Source organism: Scaptodrosophila lebanonensis, unplaced genomic scaffold (assembly GCF_003285725.1).
Source record: "Scaptodrosophila lebanonensis strain 11010-0011.00,11010-0021.00 unplaced genomic scaffold, SlebRS2 tig00000024-arrow-pilon, whole genome shotgun sequence".
Taxonomy (NCBI): Eukaryota; Metazoa; Arthropoda; class Insecta; order Diptera; family Drosophilidae; genus Scaptodrosophila; species Scaptodrosophila lebanonensis.
This window is the reverse complement of record NW_022060538.1, coordinates 16,122,000-16,134,261: the sequence shown is the minus strand read 5'-3', so window position 1 is coordinate 16,134,261 and position 12,262 is coordinate 16,122,000. Positions and strand designations below refer to the sequence as shown.

Sequence of the window (12,262 nt, the reverse complement as noted above, 5' to 3'; positions counted from 1 at the left end):
CACGCAGTATATCATGATTTATGTCTGAATTTGTTCAAATAGAACTCATAGGCATATATTTCGTTTATTTATTTCTTCTGTGCGAGCCAATAAGAATGACATATTTAGCGCTATATGTGTTGGTATAAAGTAGAAATGTATAATTACGTATATAAGAAAAATATAAACACGTCCAAGAAATGTTTCTGCAATGAATTGTATATTTACTTTTTTGGCTAATTCGCTGAATGCGAATTTTTAAAAAATTACCAAATGAATTTATTTATTTATTAAAATATGTACATTATTAGAATCTCCTTCAGTGGATTGTCTGCTTCTGTACAGCTTCACACCGTCAGTTCACATTAATTATAAAATCAAAGGAACTGAAAGGTTAACCTTGAAAAACAAGCCACATACAATCACACTCCGCCCATGGCAACGGCAACAGTCCTTGCGCCATATAAGCAACAGGTGTGGCATGTGGCTGTTGTCTCGCAAAGTCTTGAAACTTTCACAAGCCCACTAATACTCGCTCAGCCCATATGAATTTTAATGAATGCCCATAAAACACAACACAATGAACAAAGCTGACATGTTCACTGCATGTATGTGTGTGTGTGTGTGTGTGTTAGTGTGCTAGTTATTGAGCAGAACAGAGGCACTTGATGGAGGAGGATAGGACATCCTTGCGATTGAACATGAAAATGAAAAAAGCAGCATCAACGGCAAATATAAACAACATTCTGTTAGCCAGTCAGTCGGTCATTTATTTATTTATTTGTGTGTTCGCTCCCTTGGCCTGCTTGTCCTAGTGGCCGTCCTTTCTTCAGTCCTCTTCCGCCCTGCCCCTCCTTTTCCGTTTCTCACACTGGACGACATGCGACAGGCAAAAGGCTGCCAACCATCCAACCATCCAGGCAGCCAACTAACCACAGCAATGTAATAAGCGATTGTGGCGCCGATAAATCTACATGCCATCACCGCTGCATCTCACAGCCCCAATTCCATCCCGATTCCTATCCCAACACACAATCACAGTCGCTCCAAGATACCTCTCATAATGAACAAGAACATTGTAATGCCAGACAACGGTACAACACCAACACCAACACCAGCATCAACACCAATACCAATTCGACGCCAACATCAGGAAGGCGGCTAACAATAGTTGTTGCTCATACGCCCCGTTTCCACCACTGCTTCATACATCGATTTCGTGCAGGCGCTCGGGTATTTCTGCGCTCGTGTGCCTGTTGTTCGCATAGGCTCGCCGTTTCGCACGCCATTTTCCCTCGTCGCGTTGGTAAATTCATTAGTGCTCTTACAGGCGCCGTGCACTGCAGACGCGTTTTGGTTTCAACTTGTTGTGGGCGAATAGGAATTCGACCAAAAGCAAAGCGGAACTGAGCGGAACGCGCGCTCGTTACAGCCCACAAATTACAGAAAGTAAACAAAATAAACAAAAGTGAGAGTGTGTGGTTGCAGGTGCCGGTGCTGGTGTTGATGTTGGAGCTGGGGGCAGCTTTAGGGACGATTGTGGCATAAAAATGCTTTGAACTGTTTCATTTATTTCCACTGAACAAACGAACGCCACACTTGGAAAACATCTTGCGAACGAACGCGACACGCGCTGCTGCCTTCAAATATACGAGTACTCGTAATTCTCTCACCTCGCTCGCGCGTCGCTAGTGAAAGCAGCCAAGACGGCGCTACCAAAGATCGTCAATATGCAGCGTCGCATGTCGATCACCATTCGCGAGTACAAGTTCTTTCGGAGCTTCTCGCAGAAGTTCGAGAACTGGCCGAAGCGCAAAGCCGAGGCTATCTGGCGCAAAATGCGCGAGCGTAAGATTGCAGGTGAGCTTCGAGCCAATCCGTATCCTTATCCCTATCCCAATTCCAATTTCAATTTCTATTTTAAAATTTCAGCGATTTTCTTTTCTTGTATTCAAGGGCAACTTTGTTTTGATAGGTACGAGTACGATAGGTGCTTGTCGATTATTAAATTGAAATTGAATGCCCAGCCTGATCTTGTTGTATACAAATACGATTAATAATTCCTGATTGCCATTTGTGGAATGCGCGCGCGAGCAGCATTCTGTTTATTGTATTTCTGCACCTATTTTAAGAGCAAAGCGTGGCTATTTGCGGCCCCACGATGGCAGAAACATAAACAATAGCACCCGCACAGCCTCTACTTATCAATCGCAAGCGCATATTAATCGAATTATTTATGCCTTATTATGAATAGATCGGGATGCTCGTACAAGATGGGCAGGCTGAAAAGATTGTGTTGCAACAAGTTGCCACACTCGTGCCATCGAGTAAACGAGTATGTGAGACTCTTATTAGTAGGCATGCATCCAGCCAGTCAACGGCTTGTCATTTAGCCACTCAGCTCGTCACTCGGTGGACTGTCTGTCCAGCCATGCTTTGAATATGCCATCTATGTCTATATTTGTATTGTGGGGACCCTCGTTGCACCATAATTTTGCTTCTTTTTTTTACACCCCAGCGAAATTGCTCGCCACTCATGCAAGCAATTCATTTAAATAGAGAAAATTGTCTGCAAATTGCAAGGAAAATGCAAAAAAACGTATACTAATAATTAATTTGAAAAGCAGCGTGAAAGGAAAAACAACAAAATACTTATTTTAGAGTATAATATGATACCCTTTACAGTTTGAACCATTTCAGAAAATATATTTGCCACCTTCCTATTAATAATCAGTATTCAGCATCAAGGGACACCCAAAAACGGTTAGTAATGGGAGGTCTGATTCGATTAGCAGCTTACTTTATTCGCAATATTAGAGGGTTTGCTGACAAAGGCATATCAAGCCTTTGGAAAGTGTATATTAATAACAAAGAAATTAACATGGGAAAATAAAAAAAAAACGTAGCGCGCACCTGCCCACCACAATTCGTGCCTCCAAAATAAAGCAACAATGTTGTATAACCAACCTAGCAACCCATTATCATTCACAATAAGTGGTTGTAGAGTTACATTTTAATGTGCTTCAGAATTTGCATTTGCACAAACCGTCAATTCTACAAATATATTAGTTTGCCTGAATTCTCTTATGCTCACATCTTTTGAGAGTTAAGCTAAGTATCTGAAATTGGTTTTTAGCTTTTGTTTTTGATCATATATAGCATATGTATAGACTAAGTTATTTCACTAAAATTCTTGCTACAAAAAAAAAATGTTTACCAAACTTTTGGTTCTAATATAATTAAGAATGAGCTAGCACATTTGGTAAATTGTTCTTAATTAAAGCAGCAACATTACTTTAGTTTACTTTAGGACCGGGATAGGCTTATTAGTTAGACTTCTGCTGCCAACCACTGTGAATGATTTGCACATTTAAGCTGTTTTACTTGGCCCGCTGAAACACGCGTCTTTGTTGTTGTTTAATTTAAATTAATTTTCCTCCACCATTCTCGGGTTATTATAATAAAAAGCATAAATTTTCCGTCTTGCTGCCCATTTTATTGTGTTCGTGTGGAGCTCGCTCAACACTCTTCAGCTCCCCCATCCTCCCCACCCACACCCCTGTTACCATTGAGTTTTGTTTTGTTTTGAAATGTAATTATTTTTGTATGCGAATTTTTTGTTCGTCCGTTTGTTGTTGTTCACTGTCTTTTTTATTTTGGCCGCCAACAAGTTGCCAGAAATTATTTGTATTTTTATTATGTGCGTTGCTCTCAGCAGGAAACATGCAGTTAATACGCTGACATTAAAAGCGCATTAAAAGCTCAATGATCTGTTGTTTCGTTGAAGCGCTTCAAAGCGGAACATACACACCTTAATCCAGGAGGAAGTCGGTGGGGGTGGGGGTGGGTGTGGGGGTGTGAGCGAGAGGGGCTTGCTTGCAAATATTTCATAATGATGACAACAGCGCCGTTTCTGTGGCAAGCATTTTAAAACATAATTACACAAATCGAGTCTGCAGCTTAATTGACAAAATTGGTCTGAGCTCTTCCTTTGGCTTTCTCCCTCGTTCATAATTTCTCTCTCGCTCTCTCTCTCTCTCTCTCTCTCTCTCTCTCTCTGATCCCCTTTCCCCCCGTTTTGTCTGTCTCGTTACAACTAAATGAAATTGACGGCCCGCCTGTCACTTGTTGCGCCTTCCCTTAAATAACTTTATAGCCCACTGCGAATATAACAAGTTTCCCGACATGCCCGCCCCTCCTTATACATACCTATCTATGACACAGTCGGCGGAAATAGCAACGCTAATGCTGACTGCGGATCCAGGGGCTTGTGAGTGGGTGTGGGTGTGGGTGTGTAAGTATCTGTGTGTGTGTGTGTGTGTGTGTACAAGTATATGTGCATTATAAAACCATTTCCAGCGCCACCTTTAAAAATAGCTTGATCCTTTCGCACAGAGCTTTTGTGTGTTCACTCAGAAGGAAGTGCGTGCACGCACCCACATAGACAGAGAAAGAACGAGAGAGAGAAGGGGAGAGTGGCAGCCGACTCAGTCCCACGACCAGCTCCCAACCACAATATGTATGGGTAATTTGTGCTATATATAGTCTGGCTTGAATGGCTGCCCACTCGAGTAGCTCTGCATCAAACAATTTTAGGTTGGGAACTCATTAAAAGACTTATGCACACAGAAATGGCAGGCAACTATTTATGTACGAGTATGCGAACCGCAAAGCTACTGGAAGATTGGCAATCGCAAACACATATGAACGTATGCTCGCACATTTGTGCATCTATAATTAATTTAAATCTCATCTCGTGGCTAAACTTGTGGCAAGGTGACACAGCTATACAAGAAGACAAAGACAATACTATAGTAGGTGCATGCGTCATTTGCTGTCAGCTCCGAGCAAAATTTATGTTGCACATGACATTTAGTGTTTGGACTATGCGCCGTCGTCTTGCCAACGGCCAACAGCCGACGTTAGTTGAAAGCGATTCATTAATTTGCAAACACCCACAATAAAACAACTGCGAGAATCACAAAAACAACGCCAACAACTACCGCCGAGCAACATGAACAGCACAATGTATGGCTGCAGGTGATTTAAAGCTGTTTGTGAACGACGGAAGCAACTTACAAAATTGTATTTGAAATCATTAACGCCTGTCCTCGTAAAATATGAGTTTAATTAATGAGAATTTTGCTTTATTCACGCAATTAGCGGATATACGATTATAAGTAAGAGATAAACAACACACACAAACCAGGCATTTATAACAACCAACATGGTTGGACTTTAGTTAATTAATTAATTCAACTATTCTTCTCAAATAGATAGCTTAGTGTTTATATGCTGTACTCAAAGGGTAAAAGAATATACAAGATAGTCCCAACGCAAAAGGTATTTTACAGAAAGAAAGATAGGTGATAGGTGCACATACAAGTACTTGTATGATTAGCATCTTCTGAATTCCATGAATTTTGAACCACAATCTTGCTATAAAGCGGTGCACTATATCGGTCATAGGTCATTTGTTGTTAATCTAAATTTGTTAATCATACTTATATCACTATCTAATCTGAAGCTTAACTGAATTTAATAAATCATTCAAATCCGCATTCACACATGAGTTAAATTTAAATCAATATTTACATAGGCGCGTTGGTGGAATACAGAAATGTTTGACATTGTAAATCAATTTAATTTCATCGACGTAGGATCACCACACACCACTCCCAATACCACACCAAAACAACAACAATATGAAAAGCAACTGCAGGCCACGATTGAGGACAAGAGTTTTAATGAATTTAGCTACCAATTTGCATTGCCAAACATAATCGGATTGTACAGTAATGAAATTTTAATATAATGCGAGTGGACAGGGATAAAATGTTTTTCCAATGCACATGTTGCTACACAAATTGTTAATTAAAGCTTGGCATGCTCTTATTTTTATATTTGTTAACGAACTCATGCCTTTAACTTTTCAACGAAATTATTTGAAAGCAGGAACTTGGAGCTGACTATACGCATACCACCTGTTGGGTGGGTGCCACACCCACACACACAAACACCCACACACACATGTGGGGAAGCTTCAATGTATGGCGAATTATAAAACATAAGTTTGTCAAGACCTTTACATAAGTTTTTAGACACGCGCTCGTGAGCGTGTGTGTGTTTGTACTTTTTACTTATAGGAATGTGCATCTTGTCATTTGCATACTCTGCCATGCGGTTCTGGTTGTGTGTGGGTGTGGTTGTGGGTGTGTATGTGTGTGTGTGTGAGGCTGAATTCGCCTTACATTTCAGAGCACAAGCACAAAGCGTGTCACTGACACAGTCTTCCCGACTCAGGCATTCAACAAGACAGTGAGGCATTCAAGCATTCAAACAGCCAGGCAACGAACCACTTGGGCCGAGACAATTGTATTAGGAACTTTGCCTCCATTGACACCTAACGCCAGCTCATTGCTTACGTAAAGTCAAGAGCACTGCAGGCTTAAGTGCGTAAATTTATAGTTAAATAATAAATTCCAGAAATTGCAGTGTAGATTACTGGTCCAACAACAGAGACAGCTTTCGAGTGAAGTTTGTGGCAGAAAAATGAAATAAAAAGAATAGCATTTCTAAAAAAAAAGTAAGAGTTAATTGCTAAGGACGCTGTGGGTAATCCAGAAAACCGTACTGGAAATCGCCTCATCAGCTATGACTCTCCATCCGTCCGTTGGTATTTCTGTTTCGAGCAAAGGGAATTTAAAGGTGGTTGTGCAATCTCTTTAATCACCAACAAGTGCAAGCTTCTGTTTATTTCTTCGGTACCTCTTCCGACCTTCAATACCATATCTTTGAGAATTGAAATTTAAGCTATGAATGATATGCATTTGATATTGTTTGGCCAAAATAGCAATATTATATAAGTTTCAATACAATCTGATGCCAATAAATATTATTTTGAGCAGAAAACGGGAACAGACACTAACTATGCTTTGAAAAGTACTCACAAGTGACTAGTCCCTGTCATTTTTTTCCCAACAATTTTTGTGGACAAAATACATTCCAATAATCTGTAGCTTGTTTCCGGACGTCATTCTTTACAGCTTTAGAGCGGAAGGGGTGCTGTAAAAGGAATAATTTTATCACCGCTGCATATCCTGGTTTGGTTTTATGTGTCTAATTAGGGACACAGCGAAAACCCACACAAAGCCAAACGGCCGTTTGTTTTTTTTTCGGCCGTTGCCAGGCCAAAAGCAAAGAATAATATTCGCCCGATTGCGCGTGTTGTACATGAAAACGAAACACAAGAGCGTACGCATCGCTTGCTTTAACATGTTTTTAAGAGGCGCACGAGCCACGACCAGAATGACAATAATTGCATTGGGGAGGGACAATCAACAAGCTCTGGTCCGAGTCCTTGGACCTTTGGTCACAGCAAACATTTGCCATACGATAAGCAATAAGCGTTGCGCAATGTAAAGACAACACGCCTACACCACACACATACAGACGCACGCACTCACACATATAGTATGTAGATGCCGTGTAATGCCAGTGCGGTTCGGCACTTTAAATGGCTTTTGGATGAGCTGCAAACAACGAGCCGTATGCGCAATTTTAATAAGGCTCAAGTGACATTTCACGAAGTTGTGGGTTACAGCGCTATGTGTGTGTTTGAGTGTGTGTGTGTGTGTGTGTGTGTGTGTTTGTGTGTGTGTGTGCGTGTGTGATGACATGGATAATGAATGTGCTCTTGTCCTAGCTACCTAGCAACTGGTTTTATTTTTAGAGCTGCTCAGAGACAAACATGGGTGCAGTTTCATAATTGGCACCATAAATTTTCCAAGTTGAGGTACGCCTACTATTTGTAGAGCAGGTCAACATGCAGAGCTGTCAATATTTGAGTGATAATCGAAACTGCAAACACATACTACTGCCATACACTGCCACTGTCTGCCGTAGCAGGTCAAATGTCCGTATTAGTCAAGGGGGCTGGCTTGACACACAAAATAAGTGAGAGCTGTGTCACGAAGCATTATCCACCGAAAGGTGCTTGGAGAACATAAAGGCGTTTCTGGTAAATGTTTTTAAAATAGCACATACTCTCTCTTTCTCTCTCTCTCTCTCTTGCTTGCCGGCTCAATGCACGCAACAGGCGCCCTCCTCCCCGACGGGCAGAATCGAGCAAGTTAATCGCTTGCAAAATTTAATAATAATGTCCGATCATTAAGAACGACAGAAAGCTGGAGCCGGAAACTGTTTCATGTTGTGGCTGGTAGCGTCGAGTGTCTGCGAAATATGTTTCAAATAGACAAGCTGATTAAAAATCGATAGGACGTTCCTTCGAGCTGCCTGCCTGGCAACCTGACTGGCAACCTGCCTGGCTGGCTGACTCCCCGACTAAGGCTCAAATGGATTTTGGTTGGCTAAGCGAGTGAGGAGCTAACGCCAGCCAGTACACAGATTAGCATTTGAAATTGAAGACAGGTATACATATATACATACTAAGCATATATATAACCAGCATGTATATATTGTGTATGTTGTGGCAGGATTTATTTCGGCTTGCCTTAAATTGGAACAAGCAGATATTAGAACCAACAGCCAACTGGAGAACAAGAACCCGTGACCTATTCATTGAATGTTGGACTTTGTGTTGCTTGTGGCAGACGAACTGGAATAGCATTTGAATTCATTGGGTGTTGCCTGCCCCGCTAGCGTTTTCTCCTCTATCGGCCCAGAATAAATTGTTTCTTTTTTCAACATTGTGCATTTGTTGGAAATTTTGGATTTGATTTTGAATTGGTTTATGGATTATTGCGTACGTTTCCATAAAATTGTCATCAAAGCTGCCCATTTTTTGTTGCTCCAAATACACACACACACAGATACACAGATGTGTACATGTATTTAGGTACATATGCACGTGCCTTTGTTTAGCTAACACAGAAATAATGATATGAATTAGTAATTTACGGTTCAATGACTTTCATGCCCTCGCTATGGGTGCCTTCGTAGAATGAAAAATTAGAACACACAACACACACGCGCCAAAAAAAAAAACAGGGCAATTTTCTTTCATTATTTAATTTGCAGGCATTAAAATAAAATTTGTGCCAATCAAGTTTTATAAAATAATTTATTGTTTTGTTATTCTTTTTTGAAATATCGTTGCTTTGGGTATAAAAGCAAGCAGGGTCCATAAAGTAGGTTGAATCGGTAACCAAAAGGCAGTCTAAAAGCTCTTTTGCATGCAAAGAGATCGTTGAATTTTGGAGCTCTCTGTCATTGGTAATGGTTTTATTTTCTGAACACTATAACAAAAACAAACAATAAATATATCTGCCTATTGTTTCACAAACATTTATTCTCAAAACAAAATCAAGATATTTTCTTTCTGAACGATTAATAGATTTAGCGGTTTACAGAAAGACGATACTTTTCAACTGAACTGAAAATAGATAGAAAAAGAAAATATGACAATTATAGACAACTTGAATTGTGTTATATGCGTTCAAAGCTTTTCCTGTTATTTGCTTAATGCTTGAGCAACATTTTTGTAAGCCACATTAAACTTTTGCAACCATCTAATAAAAAATCGCACTTGAATTTTAATTTACCTGAATTTTGTTTGTAAATGAAAAATTTGGCTTGCCTGGCGGTTAAATATTTAACGAGTGTGTTCGTACCTCGTTTTGTGTTCTGCCTTTCCATGAAATGACACGCCTGCCTGCCTGCCTCAACAAGCACAGGCTGCTGTACATAACCTCCTCCCTTTGACTTTAAAGAATGCCAACCTACCCGCGGAGGTCGAATAATTACGCATCAAAACAAAAGCAACTTGTGCCGAATTCTCAGAAACTTTTACTTTCATGTCATGTCAACAACGACGGCCACTTCAACAGCGGCAATCACAATCTCTCCCAATCTCAGCCGAGCAGAGAGCCAACCCAGATACTACTCGTATATGTTGTTAAATCAACAGACGACCACTCAGCCACAAAACTCAAAACACAATTTTAAAGACCTTCTGTCCGCTGCTCAGTGGCTTGCGGCTCACAGTGGCGGTGGTGGTGGTGGTGGAGGTGGCGCCGATTCGCGACCACATCGCCGACCACTGCTGCTTGATTTAAGCGTCGACTGCATTTAGGCAGCTTACAACATAATCCATCAAATAAGCGGCGGAGACTGCATTTACTTTGTTTTTATTTTTGACTTTTCTCCCCCTCTTTATACTTAAAAGCAAGCCCTTAATTGCTTTTAGTTTTGATTATTTGGCGCTCAATTGAGTTTGGCATTTTTGACGGTCAAAGAAGCACTCAATGTGCGCGTTGGTCAGCGAAATTACATTACTATTAATTGCTTCGAAAGTGCACGACACACCACCCGGCGTATGCGCAATATTAATTTTATACTTCCTCTTTGCAGAAATCGAGGCGGTGGAAGCGTGCAAATGGCTGCGGGCTGCAGGTTTTCCGCAATATGCGCAAATGTACGAAGGTAAGTCACAGTGGAAACCCCACCCTCCGCCCCCTATCCCTTTGATGTTCGCTAGCTTCTGACTCTGGCGTGTTTACATGTCCTTTGTTTCGCACTGAATGGGGCGTGGCAGGCGACATTTATGTTGCCGTTGCACGTAATTGCCAGTTTCATGTGACCCCTCGACGTCATCAGCAGCAAGCGGCAATGACGCAGCAGGAAAGGCGGCACTTAAACTAAATGTCACAGTCTGCGCTCGCTAAGGATGCTCCCCTTAGGGACACTAAGGAACTGCAATAAATAGCTTTCAATTATTAAAGCAGAGGAACAATCGATTGTAAGGCACTTTAAGAAAATAAATAGAGCCAATTTTGATTAGCGCGTGGCCCTTCTAAGAACATCGGACTATTAACCCCATGCCAATGATTTTGCAAATCAGAGCAATAGGACCTTCAATTGATTTTAGGGTTAAATTAAACAATGCAACTAAACTTTCCTTTCCAAAGATGGAGTCACCATCGCCGACAATTTCAACATAATTTCTAAGCGAGGAGAAATTTCATATTTTACTAAAATTCCAAATTTGAATGATGGTTCTGATAAAAGTATAAACAATAACTGAATACAGTGAAGACTAAAGCTTGCATTTATTTGATAAATTAGTAAATATTTGATAGACTAGGACTAATTGAGGAATGGGTTTCGTTTTCAATTACTCAATTACCCTAAATATACATTCTTCTATGGCAATTGGGTTACATTTATCGAGCGCAAACTGTACTTATTTTACAAGCAACAATGGTGTGCCATTTAGTTTGATAATTTCGCTGTATTTTCGCTGGACTGTAATAATTTGATGAAATGACGCGGCATCCAATTAAACTTTCCCTTTCGCGTGCCTCTGAATGCACCAACAACACAATAAAATTCTATTTGCTGCACGCACAGGCACCAATGACGTGACAACTATACTTGTAGACGTCATGGGCAGCGGCAGAACCTTGCACGAGTACTGCCAGATGACGGCCCACAAAAATTGAGCAGCGAACTCGTCTAAAGATTTCAACACCACAGCAAGCAAGCAAGCAAGAAGCCATTGGCCTGGACTGATATGATAGGGTCTGAGTAAATTAATATCCAAAGCCATCGCCATCGCCATCGTCATCGCCGGCAGTGTCGGTGCGACAACAATTAAGTCCCAGCCTGCCGAAATCCATTTGAGAGGCCAGCAAATGCTTCGAAGCGAAAACGAAAGCTGCGGGTAAGCACAAGAAGAACGCCTACCCGCGCTTCTTGGGATCGCGGCTTGCTACTTGGGTGCCTTCCTGGCGAGGCAATGAATTAAGCGAATTTGAAAGAGAGCGAAGCGCAGGCAGCAGCAGATAAAATATATAATAAAAGGCTAAAGGACACGCAGGCCAAGAATTTATGGGGACCACCTTCGTATAAAAAATGAAATTAAAATGATTTCGATTTTAACAACATGCTCTGCGTTTCGGCCAAAAAAAGTTAGTGGGAAGAAGTCATTGAACCTGCAGCATGTTTTAAATTTATTTTTGATTTCCTTATGCAACGGGCGCGCCGACCACAAATCAAATTACAAACATAATCTACTACATACAAGCATGAGTATGGATATCGATATGTATATCCATTGCCGTTTTTGTCGCCGAATCTCTGTGGTTCGCTTGTCGCTTCGCATTTAACGCCCCAAGGCCGTGCAGAGTGATGAGCCCATGGATTGGTCGCACATCCCAAAAAAAGCCGCGCACCCAAATTCAAATAACAAGTCCAAGAAGAGGCACAAAACTTCCTACCGCCAGATAAAGTTGCCTGACTTTAAATTTGAGTTATGAGGCGA

The 12,262-nt window shown here is 41.1% G+C and overlaps 1 protein-coding gene across 2 annotated transcripts in view; it reads left to right on the top strand.

The window, feature by feature from the left end:
• Positions 1-12,262, top strand: part of LOC115620377 — a 124,217-nt gene that overhangs the window by 104,407 nt on the left and 7,548 nt on the right. For both annotated transcript variants that reach the window (XM_030513583.1, XM_030513584.1), the window contains exon 10: positions 10,351-10,422. In XM_030513583.1, the coding sequence (XP_030369443.1) occupies positions 10,351-10,422 (72 nt within the window). The remainder of the gene's footprint in view (positions 1-10,350; positions 10,423-12,262) is intronic.